The sequence below is a fragment of the Pithys albifrons genome, chromosome 6, assembly GCF_047495875.1.
Source record: "Pithys albifrons albifrons isolate INPA30051 chromosome 6, PitAlb_v1, whole genome shotgun sequence".
Lineage (NCBI taxonomy): Eukaryota > Metazoa > Chordata > Aves > Passeriformes > Thamnophilidae > Pithys > Pithys albifrons.
The window spans coordinates 16660094-16687466 of NC_092463.1; the positions used below are offsets into that span (position 1 = coordinate 16660094).

The 27373-nt window shown below is 40.4% G+C and overlaps 1 protein-coding gene across 2 annotated transcripts; it reads left to right on the forward strand.

Annotated features, from left to right (window-relative positions):
* Positions 1 to 25621, forward strand: LGMN (legumain). Of its 2 annotated transcripts, XM_071557641.1 has the most exons (16): positions 1 to 88; positions 1138 to 1170; positions 4155 to 4248; positions 5675 to 5828; positions 12849 to 12946; positions 13790 to 13871; positions 14401 to 14486; positions 16966 to 17041; positions 17492 to 17554; positions 18438 to 18504; positions 20098 to 20216; positions 20881 to 20970; positions 21633 to 21830; positions 22132 to 22302; positions 23111 to 23178; positions 23973 to 25621. In XM_071557641.1, the coding sequence occupies exons 4-16, from the start codon at positions 5691 to 5693 to the stop codon at positions 24010 to 24012; spliced, it is 1296 nt and encodes a 431-aa protein (XP_071413742.1). In that variant the 5' UTR covers positions 1 to 88; positions 1138 to 1170; positions 4155 to 4248; positions 5675 to 5690; the 3' UTR covers positions 24013 to 25621. The 2 variants fall into 2 exon arrangements, with proteins under 2 accessions (XP_071413742.1, XP_071413744.1); XM_071557643.1 differs by lacking the exon at positions 4155 to 4248.
* The last annotated feature ends 1752 nt before the right edge of the window (positions 25622 to 27373 follow it).

Genomic DNA, 27373 nt, shown 5'->3' on the forward strand with positions numbered 1-27373 from the left:
TCCGCCCTCGCGGGCCGCGGTCGTCTGTCCCCGCACGGCGGGGGCCGCAATCACAGCGGCCGCGGCGGCGACTCCTCCGCACGGCGCGGTGAGGGCGCGGGGCGGGGGTGCGGCTGGGCGAGGGCGGCCGTGAGCGGCACGGGTAGGGACGAACGGGTCTAGGGGAGCGGTCGAGGGCGCTGGTTTCTCTCCGCGTCTCCGAGCGCTGCCAAGCCCCCACCGCTCCGCCCGGCGCCCCTCGGCCCCGGGTGCGGGAGCTGCTCGGGGGCCGGTCGGGCGCGACTGCGGTTCGGCAGTGCTGCCCCTGAACAGAGGGGTTCGGGCGCTGCTGTCCGCCCCGTCACGGGCCCGCCTGGCCCGGGAGCTGCGCTGGATCCCTCCCTGCTGGAAGCACTCGAGCCTCTCCTTTCGAGGGTCGTTGCCCAGGGCTGGCAGAGGAGAGAGGAGGGAGATCGGGGGGAAGGCAGTGGCAGCAGCTCCGATTTAGTCCGCAGTAACACGTTTTTAACGGGGCAAAAGGATAGAGTGACAGTTTGTGGGGTTTCTGCAGGGAGCTGGTGCTGCCCGAAGGGTGCTGCGCAGGGTCTGGTTGTTTACAGCTGGGGGACACCCTTGCCGGGGCTGCTCGGGGCCAGCAGCGCCGCCGGTGCCAGGTTGAGATGGGCAGCACCGCGTTGGGTGCCTGCGTTTGAGGGTTAAAATAAATGTGGTAGCGAAGATCGGAAACGCTAAGATAAACCATAGTAAAAGACGTGTGGAAAGCAGGAATCTCGCGTAACTTCCCCCAGGAGTTTCTGCATAATCACTTCTCCACAATTTCGTTCTGTCCATGCTCCAAACATTTCCATGTTTGCTGGACAGAAATACTTACCCTTGGCTGACTTCACCTCCCAAGTCGTGCAGTTTGCACTGCAGTTGTTCATGCAGTGCTTTAGTACCTGTTTTTTCCTACTACCAGGCGCTTTGTAAATTTGTGGACAGATGTGAAAGAAAATAGAAGAAGCAGTTTTACTGAAGGCTTAAGATCTGCCAAATTTGAATTTGGGGTTTTTGAAGGGTGTAGAGAAAAAAATCTCCTAATCCAGTTGTGTTAGACTATCACCATTCTAGGAATGATTTTATTTTTTTTATCCCCAGGTAAATTGTGCCATCTCTCTGCTGCTGAGAAAGGTAAATCTGCAAACAGTAGAATAAACTTTACTTATACCTTCTTTAAAATACATTTGTTTTACATTAAATATCATTCTGAATTAACATAACTACAAATTCTTGGTTTTTTACAGTAAAAGTAACTTACACATCTTCAGTAACAATAAAAACCATTTTACTATAAGTTTGGATCATATTAAGCCAGTTCTTAAAGTGGTTATTGGTAGACTTTGTAAAGAAATGTTTTGCAACAGAGACCGTAATCTCCTTCAAAATGTACCTTATCAGAATTTACAGTGATAAAGATTTTTTCTTTCTACCATACAAGTGCAGAAAGAAAATCAGACTAATTCTGCAGGAGCCTAATCACGGGTTTAGGTGCTTCTGTTTCTGTAGCAGCCAGCACAGCGTGTAAGCAGAACATTGCTGACGGAACTGTGGACATCAGTTTCCCCATGAGGAGGACTATAGTGAGTCACATACTTTGTGGAAATCAGTGTCTGAGTATTACAGTGAAAGGCAATATGCAAGCATTGTGTGGAGACATTAGTTGTGGCTTGATTTTGGAAACTAAAAGGTTACAAGAAGTGAGCTGAAAAAGAGAGATTTCCTAGCAAAGCTGGAATGATCATCTGATTAGCTTAAGGCTGTTATTTTTCAGCAAGATTGTTGTTAGTTTACTTACTTCACATGAAAGGAAAATAGAGCTATGGTTTCTGTTTATGTATCTCTTGGAGGTGCTGCTTGAGCTGTTTGGAGTTTAAGCTACTCAAGTGTCATAATTCTAAATAGTAGTGGAAAATACTTCTGTCATCTCAACCCTCTTTCTTTAGAGTGGTATCCTGTTGTTCTGTGAGTTTTGATCTTGGAGAACTGTTTCCCAAAGGAAAGTTGAGAACTTGGGGAACAGGCAGTTGGCCAGAAAAATTGTTCCATCAGCAGCCAGCCATTTCCACATGTGATCTTTCTTAAGCATCCCTCTCTTATCAAGGCACAGCTGTGTACTAACTATCTAGTGGGAAGTGGTCAAAGTACCTCTATCAGGAAAGACAGGTTTTAAGAGTGAATTGTTCTGACAAAAGCCACTCAGTTCTGGACATGCATCTTCCACTGACTGCAAATGCACAGCACCCTATCTTTGTATGTATGTGCTGTGGTTCTGTCTGTAGAGGTCTGATGCTCAACCCACTGTGTCTGAGATGTGCCTTTTTCCTGACATGATCTCAAAGCAAAGTTAATTAACTCTTCTGCCAAAAAGAGTAGGCAGGACTGATAAAATCTTTTTATATTTTGTGGGTGCACCAAAGCTCTAAGATGATCTTTTAGTGAGTTTTCAATTTTTCCACAGTCTCATCTCACTCTCTGCATGCATTTAGGATTGCATGTGACAGATCTGTGGAGAAGGGCTTTTTATGTACCTGTGGTAAGCTGCTCAGCTGAGCTGCTTTCTCTTAGTATAACTTGAAGACAAAGCATGTGATGGGGAACTTTCTCTTCTCAATTGTAGGTCAAGAACACTTCAACACAACCCAGAACAGTGTTTTAGATTGCCCACTTGCACTTGGAGGCTTTCTTAAAAAAAGTAGAAATATGGGGAGTGTGGTTGTTGGTTTGATGGGGTATTTTTGTTTACTTTTTGCGTTTTTTTAAGTAGTAGTTGGAAACGAGGAATGAAGACCTATTCCCACCACACAGATGTTTAATGGTTAAACCTATTTTAAGTGCTGCTTGGAGAACCTTGGGGAGCTGACCATTTATTAATAATGGTTTATTAGTGCATTGTGGTATGTCTGGTTTTGGGTTTTTTCCCCACTTCTTTCTGGTGTTAATTTGATTTAATTGCAGTATAGGGAAAGACAGATAAATGAGATGTCATTAATTAGTGCCAGAGAGGAGGTTCTTTTTGAAATAATCCATGACAAAATACATATAATTTTGCTAATACAGTGCAAATGTTTCTTGGTGTTTGTCGTTTCTTTTGTTTTTTCCCCTGGGTGTTCTGCATCATTCACAACTTTGTCTCTGCAAGAATGAGAAACATGAGGGTCTGTCTAGGTACCCACATACCACATGGGAGACTGTTGAATCCCTCGTGGAGGGACTGCCTGATGGCCTTGATAGCTTAAGACTCTGTTCCTGACCTGGCCCTGGGTTTTTCTGTTGTGTGCCTGTTTCCAGGCAGAGTCAGGGGTTGGTGTGTGGTACATCTGTGCCTGCTACTGGCTGGTGTCCTGAGAACTACAGATCTGTGTTGGTATAGTCAGGAGTGTGAACTCATCAGGAGACAGTCCCATCAAACTGTCTCCATTTCAGGACTTGGCATTCCATAGTGTGGTTTTTTTGTGAAGCTGGTTGAGTCTCCGTTGTGTGGTGGTGTCTCAGTAACTGGCAGTGAAGTGACTGTTTCCATGTGGTGGAGGCCTCAGTGCCAGGACCTGCCTTGAAAACAGCCATCATGTTACATGGCACAGTGAACGGCTGGCAGCAACACAGCTGCTATTGATACATCCTGGATTTCAGTGAATGATGTCTCAAAGAGCTAAGAATCATGTGAAAGGATCTCTAGCAATCATTTGAACCATTTATTGTCTCTTTTTTTTCCCATGTAAATATGATTAATGTTCTGGCTGGAGAAAGGAAAAGTTAGACTCTAATAAACATGGAAAGAAGTTTCTTCTTATGATATCGATACTGAGCTCTGAGGGATCTGTTGCCATGAAATTCAGCTCCATATTCCACTAAGGCAAACTCAGTTAAGATTTCTAAGCAGGTTGACTAAAAAATACTGATTTTCTTTTCTTACTTAAAATTTATAGGCAGGTTTTGCAGATTTATTTGGTTCTATTTTTTCTGTTCTGGAGTTTTTCTATGTGGTAACAGCCCTTCCTGTAGGAGCTGATTTGCTAACATGATTTCTTTACTTTGTGCTAGCTCTAAAAAAGGATAAAAAAGCACCCCAACTTCCAAATATATATATAATATATTTTTCATACTATTGCCTGCAGGACTAAGTCTTAGTTACCAGTGGATCCAATCTTGGAAAAAGACCCATTTCACATGTTAGGTTAGCAGTCTTCACTGTACACTGCTGCTTTGGAGGTGAGCTGGCTGCTTTTCTCTTTCAGCCTCATTTGACTGACTGCAGGTGGGTGGTTTTGACTGGGAAACTGAGACTGACTTTAGATACTGTTTAGATGGTTTAGTAGTTCTGATACTGGTTTGTTAGTTCTGATATTTTGTCTTGTGACCATATTGTGTTGTGTGGTGTGGGGATTTCCAGCTTTTATTCCAGAGAAAACCATGCTAAAGGAGACTACCTCCTACTACAACATCTCTTCCATACATAGTAGCAATGATGAACTGCCAGGATCTCTCTTCTGTAAGTAGGCCAGTGTAGAATCCCAGATGGCAGTGCATGGGGAAGTACGTAATCTTTGTGCTTGTGCTAAGAGCATACAAATCTTCAGGGGAGTTTGCTTTATGAGTTACCCATAGGATGCAGCAGACCTGAGACTGTGACCACTGTATGTAGCCTGCCTGCCTCCTCCCCCCAACCCAAAGAGCAAACCTTTAAACCTGTGATTAGATATGGCCAGATTGTTTGCTTTTAGTGCAAATGCTTTTTCAGACAGTCAAGGTTCTTAGAAAGTTCCCTGGTGAGGACCCTTCTAGTCCTCACAAGAAAGTAGAAACAGCTATTTCTGCAAGGGTTTTAACGTCCCCTCTGGCTCTGCTTTTCTGAATTTGACATTCACAGCCTCAGACCTTTTTCGTCTTGTGCAAACACTTAACCATTGTGCAAAAGAGTCGAAAACGCTACTCTTTCATGTGGTACTGGTTTACATTTGCTCTCCACTAGCATAACAAGTTGCACAAATAGCATGAGGCTCTCACAGCCTGCACTTCCACCCAGCCCCAGCAGTTAGGGCCATGTCTCTTGCAGAACAGTGGCACGGCCTCTTTCCACCATGTCTGGCACAGAGACATTTTGTGACCCTCTGACCTTCCAACTCCCCAGCAGTTCTCCATGTCTGTGTCCTTGAGCCTGCATCACCTGGCATTTGACTCAGTAATAATGGGCTAATTGCCAATGAGTGGAAAGCAGGGAATCACATAAGCAGAGTCCAAGAGAATAGTATTAATCTGAAAAAGTTTAATCTGTGAAATACTTGATAGTGAGGCTTGTTCCATATTTGAGGCTTATTCATTACCAGCTATTATAGAACAAAACAACCAGAAGGAACTGAATGACTTGGTTGTCCTATTCAGAATTTCTTTCAGTCACATTTGAAAGGTGACAGAAAACTATTGTAACTAGTAGCAGCTTAGTGCTAAAGGAAGATATGACTAGAAATTGTGCTGTGAGTTAAGTGGTCTGTAAAACAAACAAAACACCACAGGCAAGAAAACCTTCTACTATGATAGTACTGATGTTTGCCTTGCATTTGTATGTTGACTGATGTAGTCTCATCTGCTTCTCTCCAAATTCTTCATTAGGAAACTAACTTTTCTCCCATTTGTGCAGTAAATAAAGAAGAGAGATGATACTGAAAGCAGTTGTGCTGCTGGGCTGTGCTCTGTGCATCAGCATGTTCCCCATGGAAGAACCTGAAGATGGAGGCAAGCACTGGGTGGTGATTGTTGCAGGTTCGAATGGCTGGTACAACTATCGGCACCAGGTAAGCACGGCTGGTTCCACGTGCTGGTGCTGTCCATGCTGCAGGAAACGCCTGCTCCCAGACTTGTGGGAAAGTGATAGCTGCCTGTCATCTAGACTAGATCAGACCTTCTGTCACTTGGGCAAGTGCCTCCACCTCTAGATTCCCAGGTGTATGTCAGGTGTTCAAAACAAACAGCAGGAAGATTTGCTCAGCACCTGCTCTTAGTTCGTGTTACAGCCCCAAGAATTCCCTTCCACTGCTCCTTTTACAGTGTGATTTTTTTTTTTTTTTTTTGCTTACAACTTTGTCCAGTCTTTTATCTCCTGAAAAAGCTGTCATTAGCAGGAGAAACACATTCTGCATCCTGGGAGACCTGTGTCATTTAGGATAAATACTCCATTGCTAGGCTAGAGGATCTAACCTCAACTTGCAGGGATACAAACGATGTCTAGAGTCAAACCTCATTTTGAGACATGTGCTTTTTTCCATTTTTTTTCTTTCCATTTGTTTTCCCCTTTTCATTATGCTATGAAAAGTTCCTTTTCTTCTCTCCAGAGAAAAACCTGTGAAGGCTGCAAATACATCAGATGTTTTGAGGGGTGGAGTACATGTAGAAGAGGTTGCTTTATAACCTGATTCAGTTGCTGACTGTTCAACATCATGACCTTGGAGCTGTGTTGTCACAACAAGGATACAGTGCACCAGGGTGCAGGGATCAAAGTGAGTGGTGGAAAGAGGAGAAAAAGGAACAGGAACTTCTGAGTTTGACACTGCTGTGAAAGCCAGTGTGTTGTGGAATTATGGTCTGAGTGTAGGTGGCAGTATGGACAGGATTAAATCCAAGTGACTTAATTCTGATTAAGTTCAAGACTTATAATCAGCAGTCAGAGGTCTTGTGCAGTATTTTCCCTTGACGAATTCTCAGGCAATCCTTTAAACAGATTAATCTATGCTTAAATGCAGTCTTTTCTTGAAGCTTAAAACTACCTCTTGCTTTCCTGGAGAACAGGGTCAGTTTAATCCTGATTTATGTATATATTGTAAAGGTTAGAAAAGTAGTTTACTAGACTATTGTTGGTTAAGGTGAACTCAAATGGAGATTTAAATACTAGTGTACAAAACCAGCATTTTAAAAACTGAACTGTATTAACTGAACTGTCTACATCTATTTTGCTGAACACAGGAATTTTAAAGTACTGCCTGTAAAATCTAGAGATGCTTCATTCTTTCTCTTTGTGTTAATTGAGGAAGAAATGAACCTTCTATATGTTGGGTGCATTGGGTTTTGTGCAAGTTTCTCCTCCCCCTCAGCTCATAATCAGTTTGTAACTTTCAGTGTAGTGATGAGTTTAAAACTAAATGAACTGACTGACAGTCTTGTTGCATCTGAAGAACTTGTTACTGGCGAGTGCTAGCTCAACAGTTTGACAGGCAGGTTTTAGGGATTTTGCCAGCTCCTTACACTGTAGCTATCACCTGATAATCATAGTTGGTGTATTACAGCCTTAATATAAACTATTCTTGTTTCAAATTAAAGAGAGTTTTAAAGTTGAAATTGGAAAACAATTATGAAAATACTAGTTCTGTACTTGATCACTGCCTGTCTTGGAGTGTCTAAATATAATAACTGAGTTGTGCTCTGGTTGTCGCTACTGTTGTATAACCAGTTTAGCTGGGGCCCTTCCACTCCAGGAGGAGTTAATATCACAACATTCATTTGTGTGATTCTTTGCTTTCCAAGGGAGAAACTGTAGAAGAAAATATGTTGTAGTCTAATTTGCTTTCCTCCTACCATCATGTTTCTTCCCTAGAACTTGTCTGACCTAGCCTGTGTACAAGTGGATTTGTAGATGTGAATGTGGCTGTAAGTAGTTACTCAATCTGGCTTTTTTTATTACCCGGACTGGTTGCTATTCTGTACATGTGACTAAGACTCATAATGTCCTTTTGTAATCTGAGACCTCAGCAGACACATCTCTGGGTTTCAGTGGCTCCATTCAGCTGTTCAGGGTACAGTTAATATATGATGTTACATGTGTGTATTACACTTACATTTTGTCAACTCCAGTTGTTTTGCATGCTGCCTGCACACAACACAGTCAAAAATGCTGTGTTGCCTGCCACAATAGTGGTGGTATATGTTCATCTAAGTAAACAACTAGAAAAACAGAGGAAATAGATGACACCTTGAAAAATGTCTCATTTTGTACATTAGAAGTTTTGGGGAAAATAATCTATCATTGTATGCTGTACAGACCCCAGGAACAGTAAGTTTGTAAAGGCTTTGCAGACCCTGGAAACACTGAGTTTGCACCTGTAATCTCAAGGAATCTAAAACTCCATCTATGACTGGTTGTTTAGCTGTCAGGGATCGGGATCCACTCTCAGCTGTGCAAACCAAGTATAGACAGGGTAAGGAAAAACCCCACCATTTGCATTTATATATGAGTGAGATTCACACCTTCCAGGCAGTTGTTTCTGGAACTGTTTCCTAATCAGAGTAGTCTAAACTTGTCTTATGCATTTATCTAACCAAGTTCCTAAAATAAATTTTAAGTTTTGAGTAGTATAGAAACCCAATGTGATAGGCTTAGTGTCATTGAAAAGCTGGCATGCATATTGCTTTGTGTTTGTGGCTTCTCAGTTCTTTGGTGTTTTTGTCCTTATCTTAGTGGTTTTGATGAGAGTTGATTGGGCTCTAGAAGGACTATCAATGTGCTTCTCTCTTCTCACCAGTTACTCGACTTTTCTATAGCAGCCTTTTGGTTACCAGACTGGCTGCTATTCAAGAGTACTTTCCTCATTCCTTGGGAAAGTGGCTCAGCTCTCTACTACATGAAGAGCTGGATCAAATACTTCTGGAAAGCTTACTGGCATACATGAGCAAATACAGCACTAAATGCTTCTGGTAGATTTAGAGAATGAGTCAAGAAACTAGTTCATGTGAAGAGAAATAGTCTGCCTCTCCTGAGATGATCGTACCAGCTGACTGAAATCTAAAGTTGGCTTCATGTCAGATCAGAGACAGACCAATACTTCCTGGATACGCCAAAACACATAATCCATGAAAAGCCTGATGTGAAACAGTCTTACAAAAGATGGATGACATACTGAAGGAGAAACATGCCAGATAGAAAAAGTCTCGCAAAATTCAAAAAGAATTTGAATTTGCATACATGGGTTTGTTTTCAGTTCTTGGTTTTAGTCTTATATTTACTAGGCTTTGTGAGTCAGGGACTGCATTTATTCAGGGTTCCAGTCACTACCAGCCAGAGCGCTGTCTTAATCCAGGACAGTCTTAAAATCTCCAGCCTTGCAAGTAACAGACATGATGGATGTCTTGGCTGCCTGGCTTCAATTAACATTTTCTCACTGTGCTTACAAAATTGAAACTGAACTTACAGGAAACCTTTCCTAAGTCCTTGACAGAGCTGTAGCTTTTGACTCATTCATTGATGTATCTTTAAGCATAGCAATGAGACATGGCTGGCATTTCAGATATACTGAAAGCATTTCTACCATGCTTATATATTAGGGTTCATTCTTTTTTATGCTGTGGTGTTTCAGTGTGTCTGTAGTGGAAATTGTGCCACTTTGCAATGAAGCTGACAGTTCATTACATGTTTTTCAGTCATGAACCTGGCAGTCATAAGACAAGAAGTAACCAATTTCACCGAAGTCCAAGGTTTTCCCTTTAGGAACTACTTATGCATGCTTTGTCATAAACAACTTGCTTTTTCCAAAAACCTGCCCAAGTGGTCTACTTAAGAACTGTGTCATTCAAATGTGTAAATAGCTCTATGGCAGAGGAAAATAGGTGTTAGGTGGTTTTTTTTGGTTTTTTTTCCTTTTAGAATTTCCCCCAAATGTACAATTTTGGGAAACAAACTGCCCATCCCAGGAAAATAGGCTAATTCACCCTCTGATCCCTATGTTTTCAAAATCTAGGAGTTAATTATTTAAGCAGATCTTCCATAGAAATTTGCTGATGTAGCAACAGGTTTAGACTAACCAGGGAATGAAAGATCTGAACCATGTTAACAGCATTGACTCTGGAGATGGCCTAAGGTCAGTTGTACACCTTCTCCTATTCTGTGCAGGGCAGGTGCTGCCTACACCCAAATTGTGGTCACAAAAGCATGATTTGCATCTAGTGACAATTTATTCAGTAAATATTTATAGCATTACTTTCACCGACTAAACCAACAACAATAATACCAGTGAGAGATTTGGAACAACTGAACAGCTATCTGTTTGACAGTGGTTTGGAGGTACAGATAAGCCAGAAATATTTCTGAGAGAAGCAGTCTCAAACAGCTGTATTTGAGAGGCAGTTACATATCAACAGGAAATGCTGTAGCTTCACATACGCCTCCCTACTCTGGCAGCAGACTTTGCTATTCTGCTTGTATAGACATTTATGGGGTTTTTCATGTATGCGAAGGGAACAAAGAGAAGCATGTGACTAAAATCAAAGGTGACTAGTCAGGTCAGCTAATTCTGTGCAGTAAACCCTGACTGTTTACTCAGAACTGTCCTACTTTAGCCCATGGAGTTTAGCAGCAAAACATGTTTTTGCTGCTCTAGCCTTTGTTAGTGGTAACATTTATGCTACCAGCAGGTACAGTTCTCTTACCCTTGAAAGGCTGGGACAACCCCCAAATAGGCATAAGTTGAGGTTGAGAGGAATTGATTACATTGATCTGTCTCCCCTCACTGTAGGGAATTTAACTGATTAATATTTACTATTAAAGTCTAATTTACTGTATAGTAAGACAAGACATACTAAGCCAGCAGTCAATGAACCAGAAGGAAGGAGAGAAGGGACAAAAAATGCTGATAATATGCATTTACAAAGCTTAACGAGTTTTGTGTATTTGGTATTAGTTGAAAACACCTCTGACATCCCTACTGTCCAGCCACATGTCTTTGGGAGCACAGACATTTGCTGGTTGAATATAGTGATACTGTATCACTGTGGTATGTCTTAAGTGTTTGCCTGCCTTGCCAGCCTATAACTGTTTCTGTCAGCATAATAGAGGTGTATTATATTTTGAGAGCGGGAGGGGATGTATGATCTACTCATCAATCAGTGTAGAGAAGCCCTGGTTAGTGTTTTCTTCTGCTCGGTTTGCTTCTGAAAATCAAATACATGTTTACTCAAACCTCTACTCTTCTATTTCCTATTATATGCAATACCTTTATAACTTTGTTTAACCTCTACCTTTTGACTTGTGGAGGCAGCATCTGGTATAACATTCAGGGAAATGCAAAACTAAACCCTGGGAGTTGTCTGGAATAGGTGGAAGAGAGCATAGGCTACTTGCAGTAAGAAGTGGAACTGCTCTAGTAAGAATGGTTTAACGTTCATCATTAGTCACCTGAGGGATTTTACTGTGGGAGTGTTCCTTAGCACTGAATGTGCCTCACCCTTCTCAGTATCTCGTACAACTGTCTTCTCTTTCCAGCTTCATCTGCCCTTAGAAGACCAAGAATTATAAAGTTACAGGATTTTAGAGTGTCCTTTGTGTTAAACTAGTATTCTGAAGTCATCTGAATGTACATTGGTCCACTTAAACCACTTCAGTTTGCTTTCCACTCTATCAGATTATATTAGTTCAAGAAAGTAAGCTTTGAAGCTTGCTTCTTGCCTGCATTTGAATGTGCATTTATTGCATGAGGTGGAGTTTTAATGGAGATTTCTTCCATTAAACCTGCGCAGCTTTTTCTAGCATGTGGTGGGTTGTAGTTCTTGAGTTTAGGAATAATTGTTAATGTCCCATTAGGTTGCTCACAGACTGCAAGGTTAAAAGAAGATAATCATTTGAGCTGGGGTTACTAAGAATTTAGCATTCTGACTTACTGTAATGTCACTTTAATGCATATTGTTATTTCTGCATATTGTTATTTCTTCATTTTTTTTATTCTGTTAAAAAAATCTGCTTATTCATATCCTGTACGAGTCAGGAAAAGAGCCTGAATTGCAACTCTGTAATTCTGTTTTCCCCTGAAATCTCGTCCTACTGCCCTGAAGGTGTTACTCTATAGAGTAAGCAATATGTAATTAGAAAGAAAATTTTCCTTAACCAAAATTCTCACCTAGTAAAACAAAATTTAATATATTCTTTGCAGTGATGGCACTGGTGAACCACACTTGCTTAGGCCAAGGACAGTCTTCAGTGCCTAGTCTTGCAGGCTTGGTGCAGAACTAATTGAAATTGGTGGAAATCCAGCTCTTTTCTTCTTCTGCTTGGCACATTTTGAATTTATCTGTCAGTGCACAAGGTTTTAATTCAGATTTTCTCACAGAATGTAGAGCATTGCTGAGAACCTTTTGTTAAATTTTGTTGTCTGTACCAAGGCTGAAGTAACTTCTGGTTTGTTTAAGTAAGAAATAAAATTAGGTAGCAAGACAGATTTTAGTTATAATGCAACTGCTCCTGATTAGCAAGAGACATTAAGTTTTGGTCTAACTTCTAGCAACTGTCAGTCTTCTGTTTTGGAATGCAGTTTCTTGTGGACAGTACCCGGCTCTTAGGTCTGCAAAGCTATTTTTCGCCTGGTCTCACAGGTGTCCTAGTTTTGGCCAAGGACAGAGTTAATTTTTTGCAGTAGCCATGAGGGGGTGGAACCTGGAGCTCTTTGTGGGTGGCCAAGACTCTAAATTTATTCAAGACTGTCTCAGGTTATTGTTGGGGTGGGGGATGCTCACTTCCAAGAAGGGTGTTGTTAATCTGGTCAGGAAAAAGTGTGATGTGGTTGGGAAGAGACACTATTTGTTGTGGGCTTCTGGTGTAATTCCTTCTTTGTCTTACACCTTTTGTTTTTAATATTATTGTTGTTACTGTTCATTCTTTTATCTCCTTGCTGTTTCCAGTAAATTGTTCTTACCTCAACCCTTTGAGATAACCTTTGCCTTTGTAAGTGACAACGTGGGTTTTTTTTAGTGGGACTACTGAATTGGAGAACACCATTCCTAAACCGTGACAAAGGTGACATTTCTGTTAAAGGTGGTAATGAAAATCTGCTTAATTTCAGGCAGATGTGTGCCACGCATACCAGATTGTACACCGAAATGGAATACCAGATGAGCAGATCATTGTCATGATGTATGATGACATTGCTGATAATGAGGAGTAAGTGATGAATGTACACTAGTTGCAAACTATATGGTTGCTACAAACGTGCTATAGTCACCAGTATGTTTGTGTGTGTAGTGGTTTTGTAACAAAAGCTTTTAAAATGATCTGTGATAGGCATAGAGACATTTTATCCATCAGCACAATAATTCTCCTGTGAAATGTGCTCATGAACTTTCTCAGTCTTACTCCACAGCTCAGCATCAGTTGTGGCGCTGAGGACTGCAGAGCTTCGTTGTTAGAGAGGAAGGGCCCTTAACTCCCAGGCAAACAGGGCACAGCAGATAAATAGCCTAAACCCACAAACCCAGGGAAGCTCCGTGCATGACTTGCAGGGCTTTTTTGAAAGGACGTTATCAGATTAGTTTCTAGCGTGTACATTCAACGAAGAAGGGTACAGGTCCCATTCTTGGTGACTGTCTAATTGTGCTCTCTATGACACAGTTCAGTTATACAGCCTCTAATTCTGAGACAACTTCTGTCAAAATCAGCAGACTTAAGTGCAGAGCAGCACTGGGAGCAAAGAGTTAAGGGGAGTAAAGGCAAGACTGCAAAGAGAAAGATGATAGTATAAGAGACCACCCACCTAAGTCTTCAGATTAATTGGCATGATTTGAGGTGGCATACTTGAATGTACTTCGAGGGTAAGGACACCTGAGAGAAGCATATATAACTGTCTGAAATGAAAAGGCCTTTATATTCTGAGATCACTTAGTGCAAGTTCTCATACTCTTGGATGAGCTGGCCAGTCAGGACTGTTTAAATGGTTTCCTGGTTGTTCCATGGCCATGGTATGGCATGTGGGTAATTATTCATATTTATGTTCCATTTACTTTTCAGAAATCCAACAAAAGGCATTGTCATCAATAGACCTAATGGCTCAGATGTGTATGCTGGAGTGCCCAAGGACTATACAAAGGAGGTAGGAATGAAACCCCATTCCCCAGGGAAGGTTCAGCATTAGCCAATATTCTGAATAAATCCTTTCAGCCTATAGCTTACACTCCAAAATGTGCATACTGTAAAGCCTCCAGCTTGTTTACCTGCATAGTTTGGCATGAAGATGTTCATGAGATGAGTATAAACAATAGATGCTTTGAGCTGAAGCAGTGGTCATAAAAGTGAACCTTTATACTATTTCTGTGCTGGCACATGAAATAAAGGAGGAAAGGTCTTGCATTCCTAAATGTTGTGTCTCTATCTGAAGAACAGCTATGTAAGACTAAATGTTTCTTTAAAATAGAGCAGTAACCCAGTCACTCAGTGATTTTATGATTCAGTAGCCGAGTTATCAGTGGCCAATGCATTAGATAATAATGGATTGAAAAGGATGGCCAGCTGAACTTGCCATCTATGCATGGATTCTCACTTTCAGGAAACTGTCTTTCTAAATGAAGATTTTGTTGTTGTTTTTATGATCAGATTTAACTTTAATCCTCTCAAATCCTCAGGATGTTACTCCAAAGAATTTCCTTGCAGTTCTCAGAGGAGATGCGGAAGCAGTGAAGGGAGTGGGATCAGGAAAAGTATTGAAAAGGTAAGACAAGTTTAATTTAGAAAATAATTGCATGTATACATCGACACTGATTTTAAGTAAAGAATAGGGTAAATTAGATTATTGATGGCAGTTCAGGTCATTCACGTTACAGTGGTTCTGATTTCTTAAACTATCCATCACGAAGCAACTGCTGATTATTTGACTAGTATGGAATCTGACATAGGTTAAGGTATGAAAACTAGAGCATACTATCAGTTGTATTAAGGTATTTGTTATTTAGACTATTGTCTTTTGCAACAGTGGCTATTCAAAGAGAGCATTATGAAGGTTTGGAGACCTCCAGAAAGGGTTTTCTAAGGCTTGGCTTAATGTTTGTGAATAGTGATATTAATCACCTGAAGCAGTGAGACTTAGCAGTTTGCAGAGGGTCAGAGAATGCTTAAACAGCTCATCAGCTGTAAGAATTGCATGTCTAATCCCAGCCCTGGTCTTTGGGGCACAAATACAGTTATTGAGGATGAGTATAAATCATAATTCCATTCCCAATGAAATGGAATTATGGTTTATACTTGATGCAAAAAACCCCCAAACTCTGTGATTGAAAAAGTAATGTAAGCAAATAACCTTGTAAGTGATGTATTATGCTTAAGTTATTTGTAAACAAAGTTACACAAATGATTTTAAGTTTGACAACTTATGTGAGCAATGATTCAAGAATAAGGGTAATATATTTGAGAGCCTGATTAGAAATCCTCTTAGAAGGGTAGCTGGTGGCAGTTATTCATCTTGGTTTTACAGAGTTTGAGATATGAAAGTATGATGCCTACTTACTAAGGTGTGTTCTATTTCTTAGGGCTGGTAAAGAGTTCTATTTTTTTAATGTACAGTAATTTCTGTAAAACGTTTAAAAATTTAAATTTGACCATTTGGAAGGATTAACATAGTTAAAGAAAAAATGTGAAGTGTCTGTCTTCATCTGACAGTTTAATTTTAGAAGCAAAACAATAAACAGAACAGAAGAATCCCTCCCTGGCATTGAGGAGAATAATAAAAAAGAAGGGAAGGACAGTAGTCAAATAAGCTATTTTTCTCAATTGTTTGAACTTCATCCTGAAAAGCTGAGGTAGAAAATTATACATGCAACAGATATGGGCAAAAAGTTAATAAAATTCTGCACATTACTAGATTGTGCCCTTCTAGTATCTAGGATGAGTCAAGAGGTGACTTGAAAGCATGTTTTTGTTTGGGAGAAAGTACTTCTGAACATACCTCACTTAATGAAAGCTTGATGTTCCAGTTCAAATAAGGGAGTAGCTCTGCAGAGGGCCAAAGACTTTTATGTACTCAGGAAGACAACTTGAACCCACACATAAAAGTTCTAGTTATTTACATTTCACCTTGTTTGAATTTTTTGCACTTAAAATCAAGAGCCACAGCCAGAAAGTAGCACCCAGCCCTTCTTTATTAGGCTCTGCTTTGTGAATTATCAAGTGGCCTGACTTTTGCTATTGGGTGGGACAACAACTGGATTATCCTTTGACCAGAAGGCTTCCAGGTGGAATTCCAGGTTGTGCCCCTAACTAGCAAGTTATTGGCCAGGGAGAAGGCTGGAATGTGTCCGCTTGAGCTGCTGCAGTTGCACCTCTTTGCTGGACCCTGGTACAGAGGATCAGAGGGTGGCCTGGGGACTCCTCCCAGTCTGTTCACACATTTTATACTTAATTGTCACTGAATACAGTTTAAAAGCAAAATGCCTTTGCAGATCTGGCTGTTTGGGCATGACCTTGCCATCACCCAGACATGATCCATTTGATTTAGAGTGCCTGCAGTAAGACTGTGCAGCAGTCTGCTGCACAGACGTGAGGGAATCAGTCTGTGAGCATTCAGTGCTCCCCTGACTGCGGGGCCACTTGGTGCCAATGCCAGTCTGGCCTTATGGGTGAGTGTGTACCCACACCAGTTCATCATGGAGTTGTAGGCTGGCACTGATTTGGCTAATTATGGTCATACAGACCACAACAAGGTGGTACATGCACATACCTAAGGATCTAAGCGAAGAAGTTTTTATGATTTGTCCCAGTGTTATTGGTGCCTCAATGTAACTTAGTTAGAAAAGCATTCATTTTTTTACCAGACTGATACAAATGCCCACAGTATAACAGATTCTTCAGATAGCTATTAAGAAACAGTTGTGCTTTCACCAAACCCTACATATCAGCCCCTGCCTCACAATTAGTTTATGGTTTGAAATGTGAAGTGTAATTGCCATATTCCCTGTGCTTGAGGGATTAGCCCATATCCCTGTTTTCATTCCTTTTGCAGGCACTCATTTCCTCTCATAAGCACTCAAAGTAGTTTGCTTGGGAGGAAAAAGTATTATGAAGAGGAGGAGGTGCTTCAGCTGTATCATTTTCAGATATTGACACATCTTGACACTGAAAAGCAGATGATTGTTGTTGTAATGAAGATTAGGCTGGAGTCATTAAAAAGAATTTTATTTGCAATTTTTTCGTTACAGTGGTCCCAAGGATCACGTGTTTGTTTACTTCACTGACCATGGAGCCCCAGGACTTCTGGCTTTTCCTGATGATGATGTAAGCATTTTGGGGATAATATAAAAACCATCCTTTAAGTAACATACTAAAATAATAAGTAATAAGTGTAAAACATGAAAATATCTAGCGCACTGCTCTATTGAAGGGAGAGGCATTTTGGATTTTTTTCTAGTTAGAATCTGAAGCATTCAGTTGAAACTAAGTTATGCCATTTCATGTTTCATTGGACTGTGGTGGTCCAAGCAGACTGTTTCACACAGGTATGACTTGGCTTCCTGGTGGAATGTACTTTACCTTCTGGGACCGTTACTCATCTTTTCCAGAGTGGTAAATACTAGAGTATTGTATTTCAGAAAGGCAAAGCACTTTTTTTTACATTTGTTGGGAAAATAGTGTACATATTCACAGCAGTTAGTATTTATGCTTATTAAGTGAATTGTGTATCTGTTGAGCATAAGAGGTTTTAAAACAAACCTTCTTATTTTACAGCTTCATGTGAAGGACTTGAATAAGACTATTTGGTACATGTATCATCACAAGAAATACCAGAAGGTAAACAAGCATATCAGAAGTTGTGAAATTAAAAGGAGCAGCTGGCATGGAAGAGAGAGATATATCTTCATTTTGAGAGTTATTCAAAGCAGGAGGACTCTGTTACATGCGGTGAAACTCGCATTAGGATTTTGCTCTTAAAAGGGTTGATCCGCTCCAAATTTTCTTTCTTTTGTTCAGCTTACTGTATTTGTGCAGTCAGTGGTGAGATGTAGTGTGCTGCCATTTGCTAATGCTATATATTCTGACTAGAAGAACAGGATTTGTAACTACTGCATCTCCATAATGTGTACCTGACTATTTCTTCCTGTGCTTTGTTCACTTCAGACCACGCTGTTACTACAGGAAGTTTGTATATACCTCATATTTTTCTTACACTTAGTAATGAATTTTAAGAGACTACCTCTTTTCAGAAAATTCTGTGCATTTATGTCATCATGTGTACTGTTAAGCAAAAAAAAAATCCATATTTAGAACGTTTTATTAGTGCTTTTTTTTAAGCAGGTCTTTGTGGTAATATGTCTGCTGTGGTTGGCTGTATTTAGGAAAACTGACAGCCATCAGTTCCAGAAATACTGCATTCAATAATGATACATTTCTGTGCCTAGAGAGTGACTGTATATTTGATCTGTGCTTTTGTCAGTAGATCCCTGTGTATTCTATAGGGATTAATATCACCTTTTCATTATGATTCTTTCCCATTTTCACATAGTTTAGTTACTGAAAATGAAAAATTGTTTTTTGTTTTGTAGCATTATGTATAGCTTTTGCTTCCAGAATAGCAGTACAAGCCAACTAGCTACAGCTGAAAAGCACTGAAGGACTTTTCTCCACTTCCTCATGGAATTTCTTAAGGTCTCTGACACATTTTTTTGTTTCATAGATGGTGTTCTACATTGAAGCATGCGAGTCTGGATCTATGATGAATCACTTGGCTGATAATATCAATGGTGAGCAATCAGATAACTTACTGGACTTAAATGTCACAACTTGTCACAGACCTTAACAGGTATTGACTATGTCAAGAATAGGTGCAAGGCACTTTTAATAGTTTTAGCAGGGGAGCACAAGAAGTAGGGTAATTAATACTTTACATTTACATGAAGTTCCCTTCAAAGAATTAATGGAGTCTTATAAAAGACTAATAATGCTTCCAATTTCTTGCAAATGAGAAGTTGGACAGGTATTTCTTTTCAGAAACCCTGCTGTTGCCCTTAACTGGTAGAAGTTATACAGACAATTCTTAGCCTCAGCACTGCTAGCAGCAGGTGTGAAATTCCTGCTCTCAGTTTCATTGAGAAGCAAAGGCACTTGTGAAACACTGTGGTCAGGCAATTTTGCTGCACATTTGCACAATAACCCAGGATATGGAACTCAGATTTTTCAGGGTTTCTAAGGTCCCTGCTGCAGAGCTGGAGGCTCAGCCTTGATTAGGGTGAGGAATCACAGTCTTTTGAAACTCCTGTTCTGTGGCAGGGAGACCAAGTAGTAGTTTTGAAGCTGTGATTCCAGAGATCAACCATGTATCCACCCATGGTATCCTGGTTCTTTGGCCCTGGAGTATGTGCCTGGCACCCACCTAGAGTTCTTGAAGCCCTATCGAAGATTTACAGCAAGTTTCATGTTGGTGATTGTTTAAGATAAATGCTCAGTAAATCAGCATTTTTCAAAGTTTGTTTTATCAGAAGTTCCCAGTCTGAGGACTCTGGTTTTATGACCAGGTCAGCCACAGATATACAGAGGCAAAAAACTGACAGTTTATATATTACAGTACAAAGCTGTCTCTGGCAGCTCTCAGTGGTTAGCCAGGAAGTTTAACTTGTTACTTAGTAAGCATTGTAAAGGCTGATAAAATGGAGCGCTTTACTACACAGACAAGATTCAAGACTTTTTTTGACTTCTGAACTTTAAGCTGGGTAGAAACAACATTTTAGCTCTATAAAATTATGGGTAACACCTTTTCATTTGAAATATGGACTTCAGTTACACAAGTATGCTATGTGTTGACTTTGGCAAAAAGCCAAAGTAGCTTTTGTCTTAATATCTGTAAAGATGTATTTACAGTATTTCTGGTGTGTGAGCACATGTAGTTGTTTTGCTTTTCTCTCAGTGTAGAGTGTTATCTAAGAAAATATATTACATACAAGGTGGCACTTTTTGGAATAAAGATGATTTTTAAGGGATTCACTTTCAAGTTTTGGGAAAAGTTCTCCTTATTGCAATAAGAAAAAAAATGCATAGTTGTCAGTGCACAGTGTTCTCAAGCAGTTCTTCGAATAGTAGATTTTTTCCTTCAGAAGTGCATTTTCCAGACCACCTCCAGACCACACATTTGGCAGCAAAGAAGAAGCTCTTACAGGAGCATTGAGGCTGATAAGAGAATTATTAACAGGCTTCTTTCCTTCCTGCAATTTAGAAGTAAACGATTGAAAGCAAAAATACTTAGATGAATATATCACATGCAACTAAGTATTAAATCCCGTGAGGGAAGTGGGGGTTAAAAAAAAGTGAGGAGAAAGAAACCCTTTCTGTTTGTCTTACAGTTTATGCAACAACAGCTGCCAATCCCAAAGAGTCATCTTATGCATGTTACTATGATGATGAAAGGCAGACTTATCTTGGGGACTGGTACAGTGTGAATTGGATGGAAGATTCAGATATGGTAACTTACTTAGATAAGTTTTCTTCATTTTCATGTATGAAAAAATCAGTAGGCTTTTTAAAAATAGCTCTATTACAGGATTTATGATAATACTGGGGTTTTATGTGAGACTGAAATCAACAAATTGAGTTGGTAAAAGTATTTATCTACTGCTCAGAACCATATGTAAGCTTTATTTGTTTGGGCTACTTAATTTTTTTCCGAAACTAACTTTGACAAATACCGTCTTCTTTGGTTATTTATAAGATAGAAACTTTCTAACTTCCATTTCCAAATTCACATAATCTTCGTTAGCTAATCTGAGACCACATCTCCAACTGTGTTGAACAAATTGGGCAGTTCAGTAAGTTATTTAATACTGAACAGCAGCTAACCCATTTTTAGCATAATGGAGAACAGTATTAATGAAACAAATCTGTGGTTTGTATGCTAGCCCACTGCCTTCTTGCCCTTTTACTGAAAGATAAGGAGATCACTGAAAGCAACATGAGACTGTGTGTCAAATATTGTTTTCAATTTTAACTTTTGTCTTTCAAAGGTTATATAGCTATTGCCTCATACTTCCTTCTGCATACTGGCAGCTAAGACCCTTTTTGGGTTTCCTTGCATTTTTAGAATAGCTGAATTTAAGTATCTGTGACTTCATGGAAGTTTCTTCATGCAGGAGGATCTAAGAAGAGAAACACTCCACAGGCAGTTTCAGCTGGTGAAGAAACGCACCAACACCAGCCACGTGATGCAGTATGGAAACAGAGTATGTATTGGAGTGAACTTCCTAGTCAGATATATCTTGCAGCCTTTCATGCCCTATGTTTTCATACCTTAAAACAAACAAACTGAAACAAAAACAACTGTAAACTGGCAGAGTTGATTTAAAAAATGAAGTTTATCCTAGAAAACCACTTAGCATTTAAGAGATGATGGCCCCAATGCTAAGGGAAATCAGCCTTGCATATGCTTTAATCCAAGGAGTCAGGATCCTAGTTGTCTTCCAAGCTCTGCCAGTGATTTCACACTTCAGTCAAGTATAAGAAGGGTATTTACCACTTCCAGGCATATTATGAATATTAATGAAATGTTAAAAAGTACAATGATCCTTCAGAGGGGAAGAGCTAAGAGGTGATACAACATTTATAATAGTCCCACTATTCAACAGATTAAATATTTAAAAAAAAAGATGTGAGGTTACTTCACCTGGCAGTCTTTCTCCCCACAGTGAGTTTTGAAAATAAAAATTCCCTCATTTTTGGCACCCCTGAACTCATTGTATTAAATATCCAACATGTGCACACAACACACGCTTACAACCCTATGATCTCCTTTATTTTGTCAAATAAAGCAAGTTTAGAGAGTTAGGTTTTCATGGCAAAGCAAAGACAGACTACAGCTTCCATCTGTTTACTTTTAATCTTTCAGAGTATTTCCTCCATGAAAGTGATGCAGTTTCAGGGCAAGGGAAGGAAAGCTGTGCCCATTTCTCTGCCACCTGTAGAACACTATGACCTGACACCTAGTCCAGATGTGCCCTTTGCAATCATGAAAAGAAAGCTGATGGCTACCAATGACCTTTATGAGGCTAAGAAGATTGCTGCACAGATGAAAGCATATCTGGAGGTAAAATCAAATAGCTCCTGCAGAACAGAAGTCAGTATTGGTGTTGTTACTGCTTTCTTTATTTGACAGAACACTAGAAGGACTGAGCGATTTTGGATTCCAGAAGTCAGACTTTGTCTCCCTACTTTTCATTTTTATGTTAAAAGACAAGTCCAAGAGACTGCTAAATATAAAAGGCAAAAGTGGGTTCCTTAAAGAGCCGAAAAGCTGAGTGGGGTTTAAAGAAAGAGAAATTTAATTCAAAGACTTCAAAGTAGATCTAGAAAAACCATTTTTTAAGTTCTTATTGTTTTATATATAGGTGAAAGAATTTATCCAAGAATCCATGCGAAAGATAATCACTGTAGTAACAGGATCAACAGAACAGACTAACCAAATTCTCTCAGAGAGATTAACCATCAGCAATTATGACTGTTATCAATCAGCAGTGAACCACTTCAAAGCTCATTGCTTCAACTGGCACCTATCTGTGGTAAGTCAATCATTAGATGTAACCTGATCAACATACTGGAAAAACTAGCAGAGTGGTCACAGGCACATCTCAGAATCATCTTTTATTAAAGTTTAATTAATATTTTTGGAAGCAGGAGAACACTTCCATTACACCTCTAGGTAAGCAAGAAGATTATTAAAAACAGACTCCAAAATAATACCTAATTTTTACTAGTTAGTGCTGTCCATTCAACAGCTTCCTCCCCAGAAATCCCTATATTAAATAAGTAATGTTGTATTTCTGCTCAGAGCATTTCTACTGACAAAACACACAAGCACCACCACTGAATTCATAATCTGGATGCATTTAGATTTCTGTATTATGATTTTGTTGCATAGTTCCTTGCAATAGCCTTGCTGCTATTTCCATGGTCTTGTTGAATTCCTGAGAGCCACTTTTTTGCTTGGGGGTTTGATTACCATTTGCTCTTCCTGGGATCCCAGTGGAGCATCAAATCCTGGTGTTAGACAGGTTTGTTAGACTTTTTAGACAAGAATAAGAGAGTCCTGATGTCAGGCAAGATACCCTCTTTAGTGTTCTGGTTTGTGTGATTTCAAGAATGTCACTGGTTGGATGGCCTTGCCTAAGAGGCTAATGTGCAGCACAGCTGAATTTACCTAATGAAGTTCAAAAAGCGAAGTGCACAGAACAAAGGTTTGTTTAGCCCAGTACTACATCATCAAGACCATCAATTGAATGGCCTTGAATATTAATAGCATTTCTAAAGTACTTGTGCAGTTCAGTTTGGAGAAACACTGAAATTATTAACAATGTTTGTTCATTTCAGTATGAGTATGCCCTGAGACAGCTGTATGCCTTGGTCAACGTTTGTGAAGGAGGATACCCCATTGACAGGTAATGAGCTTCCCAGATACACAGTGTGTTTCTTCTCTGTGGCTAAAAAAGCGGAAGTCAACAGGCAGATGAAACCTAATCCTAGAAGCTTCTCACTTGTTCTGCTCTATTGACAAATTTGTCAGTAAAGTTCTCACTCTACCCAGAAAGTTAGAAATGTTTATTTTAAAGAGGTATTATTATTAGTCCCTTCCCACTCATAAAGGTCCATGTTACCTGTAACCCTTTAATTTCCTTGTTGAGCCTCAAGGGAAATTACCAGTCAGAGGATCCCACTGCACTGCACAACATAAAATAGCATGACTGGTGCAAGGGTGTTGCCCTGCAACTCCTGTGTGATCTTACACTGAAGCAAGGTTGGCAACTGCTGTATTTTCTCTCCTGCCCCCTCAGATTCTGGTTCAGAACCCCACAGGGGTGACAAAAGGGAACGTGGTGCTAGGGCCCTCATCTATGAGAGTGGTAAGAAAGCAGGGAAGTAATGGGCCAGGTTGACCCTTATGGTGGTGTGGTAGGGCCAAGGGGAGCATGATGTTGAAATTCTGTCTTGAGTGTTTGTGGTAGAGCTTGGGATCCTAGCTTGTGAGTCATACAAGAGGCAGGAAAGGGAGAGAGCAAAGCAGAGGGGTTGGGGAATGTGAGAGTGGGCTAGTGGTTCAGACAGTATGTACCTGCAACCCAGAAGATGAAGAACTGCTGCCCCCACTCCTGGTGGAAGCCTGCTGCAGGCAGTTTGGGAAATAGTTTGAGAGCAGAGCATCTGAAAAATTACTCATTATTTTTCCTTGTTGCAGAATATGCCTGGCCATGAATCAAGTGTGCCTTGGGTATTGATGGAAGAAACAGTTCCTAATACAACCTTTACTACAAGTGTTAACCTTTCGTAACTGTAATAATCCAGACTTTACATGCATGCAACCTAAAGAGAGTCAACCACTGTACTGGAACTGTGCTGGGATCTGAGGCACCTGACCACAAGCAGTGCAGCACTTGCCAGTGCTCTCCTCTGCATCCCCACCTGCTGACAGCCTGCTGCTTTGAGAGGGGCATTCTGGCAGACCTCCTGGAGTATTCAAGATGGAGAATTTGTTTCAAAAGTACAATGCTCTTAATACGCCACTATAAGCCACCTATGTGATTGCTAAATCCATGCTAAACATGGGTTTAAACATTGAGTCATTAATTCTGGAATTCCTTTTATACAATTGCTCACTATTAGCTTTTTAAAAAAAGTTAATGAATTTCATTACAGTGACTAATTTGCAGATTGGTTAAAGAGTGAAGAAACCAAAGCTTGTTCTGTAAGCTTTAACTCCTTAACAGTTTAAAGAAATGAGTTGCATTAGAGAACTGTTTGACATGAACAAGACAGTTAAATTGTGAGTAGTAAAATTCTTCCTAGGTAGTAAACACTGTTTCCCAAAGAAAAAACATCTAATGCTGTAAATTTAGCACCAGTATTCTGTAATTAACTGTATATACACAAAACCTGTCAGAAGTCACAGAGTACTGGAATTGCCTGTGAATGAAAATAAAGTTGACAGTTTCATCCACCTAGAGGGCAATGCAGTATTAAACATCTTGGGTCTTGAAAATGGAGAGTTAATTAATTCTATGGCATTGCATTAAAAGGTTAACCTGTCCCTGTAGGACTTTTATAAGGCAGGTCATCAAAAAAAAATACCCATGACTGAACAAACAAAACCCCAAACAAACCCCCAAACTACAACTGAAAAGCAGCACTAACAAAAAAGCATCAACAGCCCTGGATCAAACTTGAAGGCACCACTCCACAGAGATGACTCAGTAAAGCACAAGCAGGGGAAGATGAGAGGTTGTGAGGTGACTCACAAGGTTTCAGGTTATCCATACCTTTTTATTCATGGAGATGGGAAGCACAAATACTTCAGAGTTCTTTCCAAAAAGTGTGTTAAAATATGCATGAGAAAAGAATTAGTTTTGACAAAAAATACCCCTCCATCTCCAGGATATAGTTTTGTGTAGCTCCACACAGAGTAGAGGGAGTTGTAGGAGTTGTAACTGAAACTATTTGTGTATAAAGAACTAGATAAAGCCAGAAACATGAACACTTTCACCTGAGTGAGAGAGGTTTTACTGAATTAATAAATGAAAGTTTACACATTGGCAGTTGTTAAAAGTTCAGGTATGTGCTGCTTTTGAGTTTCTTCTTCTTTCTTTTCAGCTGTAAAGCTGTCTGTTTTTAGCAGAAATCCAAAAATAAGAGTATGAAATTTGTGACTGAATGTGTTGCCTGTGCCCTCATGGCAGGGAGGAAAGGCTGGCCACACAGGACAGCTTTCAATCAGTTTGGCTGCTATCATGAAAGAGTGTACCAAGAGCCTCCAAACTATTTGAAAGAGTAATTTCTCCTGTTCTTTCAAATCCCTGTTTGAATATATACATTAAATCTGTTTTACTCATCTCTGCATTTAGAGTTGTTCTCTTCTCTAGAAATCCAGGCTCTTCCTCAAGCACATAGCATTGTCAGTTCATAGGTTTAACAATTTTTTTCACCCTTTATAAATACCTGTTTACTTCTGAAGCATTCAGAAAAGGCTTTTGTTCTTTTGGATTTTCATGTCTAGAATGCAGAGGTAAAAAAAGCCCTCCTAGTTCCTCATAAGTGTTATCACTTGACAGCCAAGAGTCTCCAGCCATACTAAATAGACCTCAAAAAGTAGCTATCAGATGAAAAATCAGCTGCTAGCACATGTTCTTATTTTTACACATCAGTGACACCCAGGTGGCACTTGTTACCAGCAGGTGCCCTGTCCCTCCTGCACACCCTTGGAGCTCTGAGGCAAAACTGAGACATGAGAGTGGGACTTTGTTCCCTTTTCCTCTTGCAAGAGTGATTTTCAGAGCTTCGCTATCCTAGGTGCCATTGTTACTGCTTCCCCAGGGGCTGTGCCGAAATAAAAGCCGGACAATCTGCTGAACATGTCACTGCACCCACAATACTGTCTGAGATGCAGCAGGTTCTCATCCATGCCCTCCAAAAAGCACTTAGGTCCTCCTGAATTTTCAGTTTCTAGCACAAGACTCTGCAGTTACTCAGGGAACAGCCCCACAGAAATAAAAAACAATAACCTTCACCTGCACAGATCAATACATTTGTTTTAAGGCCTCCAACTAACATTATACAGGCACTGCGGGTTGTTTATTTTGGAGTGGTAATAGAACGTAGTGAGAAAACACTTTTAGGATTGTGCAAGGGCAATCTTATGCCAGAGCATCTTGTGGTGTATTGGGCAAGCGCAGGCACTCTCACTCTTCCTGCAGGCATGGAGCTGCTCAGGCTACCGTTCCTAGAATGTTGTGGTGACGGAATGCAAAATAGGGAAAACACTCAAGTTTCCAGCAAATTGTCACCACCAGGCAGAACAGGGCAAAGTTGAGGCTGTGTTAATTAAAAAATTGCAGAATAGTTGCATATATCCGTAACCCCGGGGAAGAGTGTCATTCACCCCAGCCAGGGCTTCCTGTTCCTCTTTCTGCTACAGTGGAGTTCAAGGCCCTTTTCCTACCTGTGTGACAAATTTGCTGTGTGTTTCTACCCAACATCCTGCTGCACAGAGTCTTGCCCTTGAAACCACCTGGAGGGCAGATCCATTATCAGCCTCCACAGTAGCCAGTGTGGTGCTGACTGTTTCTATAGAATGCAACCTTAGATGGACACTGGTTCAGAGCATGGGTAACCACCCTTCCTTCTCTACCAGCAATATAGCAGAATACAGTTCATGTGAGTTGGAGATACTGCACTTTTTTAGACATTCCAGTAAGCAGTATTATTTAGCTCTCTTCAAGTTGCATCTTGTCTCATCAGCACAGCTTGAGGTAAGCACTGAGCAGCAGTTGGCAGAAATTTGAGAGCCTCTCATTCTCTCAGCCTCTGCTGAGAACAGCAATGGAGGAGCAGCAGAGGGAAAGGATGCTTAAGCTAAAGTACTGACTAAATAGCATTTTGTGCTAAGTGCTTGGGCAATTCTGAATTAGAGGCTATTTCCTTCTTAAGGGCACAATACCCCAAAAGAGACAGGAGACAAAAGAAGTACTACAATTCTGTAGTCTCACATACCACAGGCAGAGCTAGCCAGTAGCCCACAGAAGAAACACCCATCCGCGGAAGGACTCTGGTGGGACAGGCAGGGTCTTCACACCAGCTGGATAGGAG

Excerpts from the sequence above, each read along its gene's own strand:
- LGMN (XM_071557641.1), top strand. The coding sequence starts at position 5,691 with ATGATACTGAAAGCAGTTGTGCTGCTGGGCTGTGCTCTGTGCATCAGC. Across the intron at positions 14,487-16,965 it reads TCAGGAAAAGTATTGAAAAG|TGGTCCCAAGGATCACGTGT; the intron begins GTAAGACAAGTT and ends TTTTCGTTACAG. Across the intron at positions 22,303-23,110 it reads TCAACTGGCACCTATCTGTG|TATGAGTATGCCCTGAGACA; the intron begins GTAAGTCAATCA and ends TGTTCATTTCAG.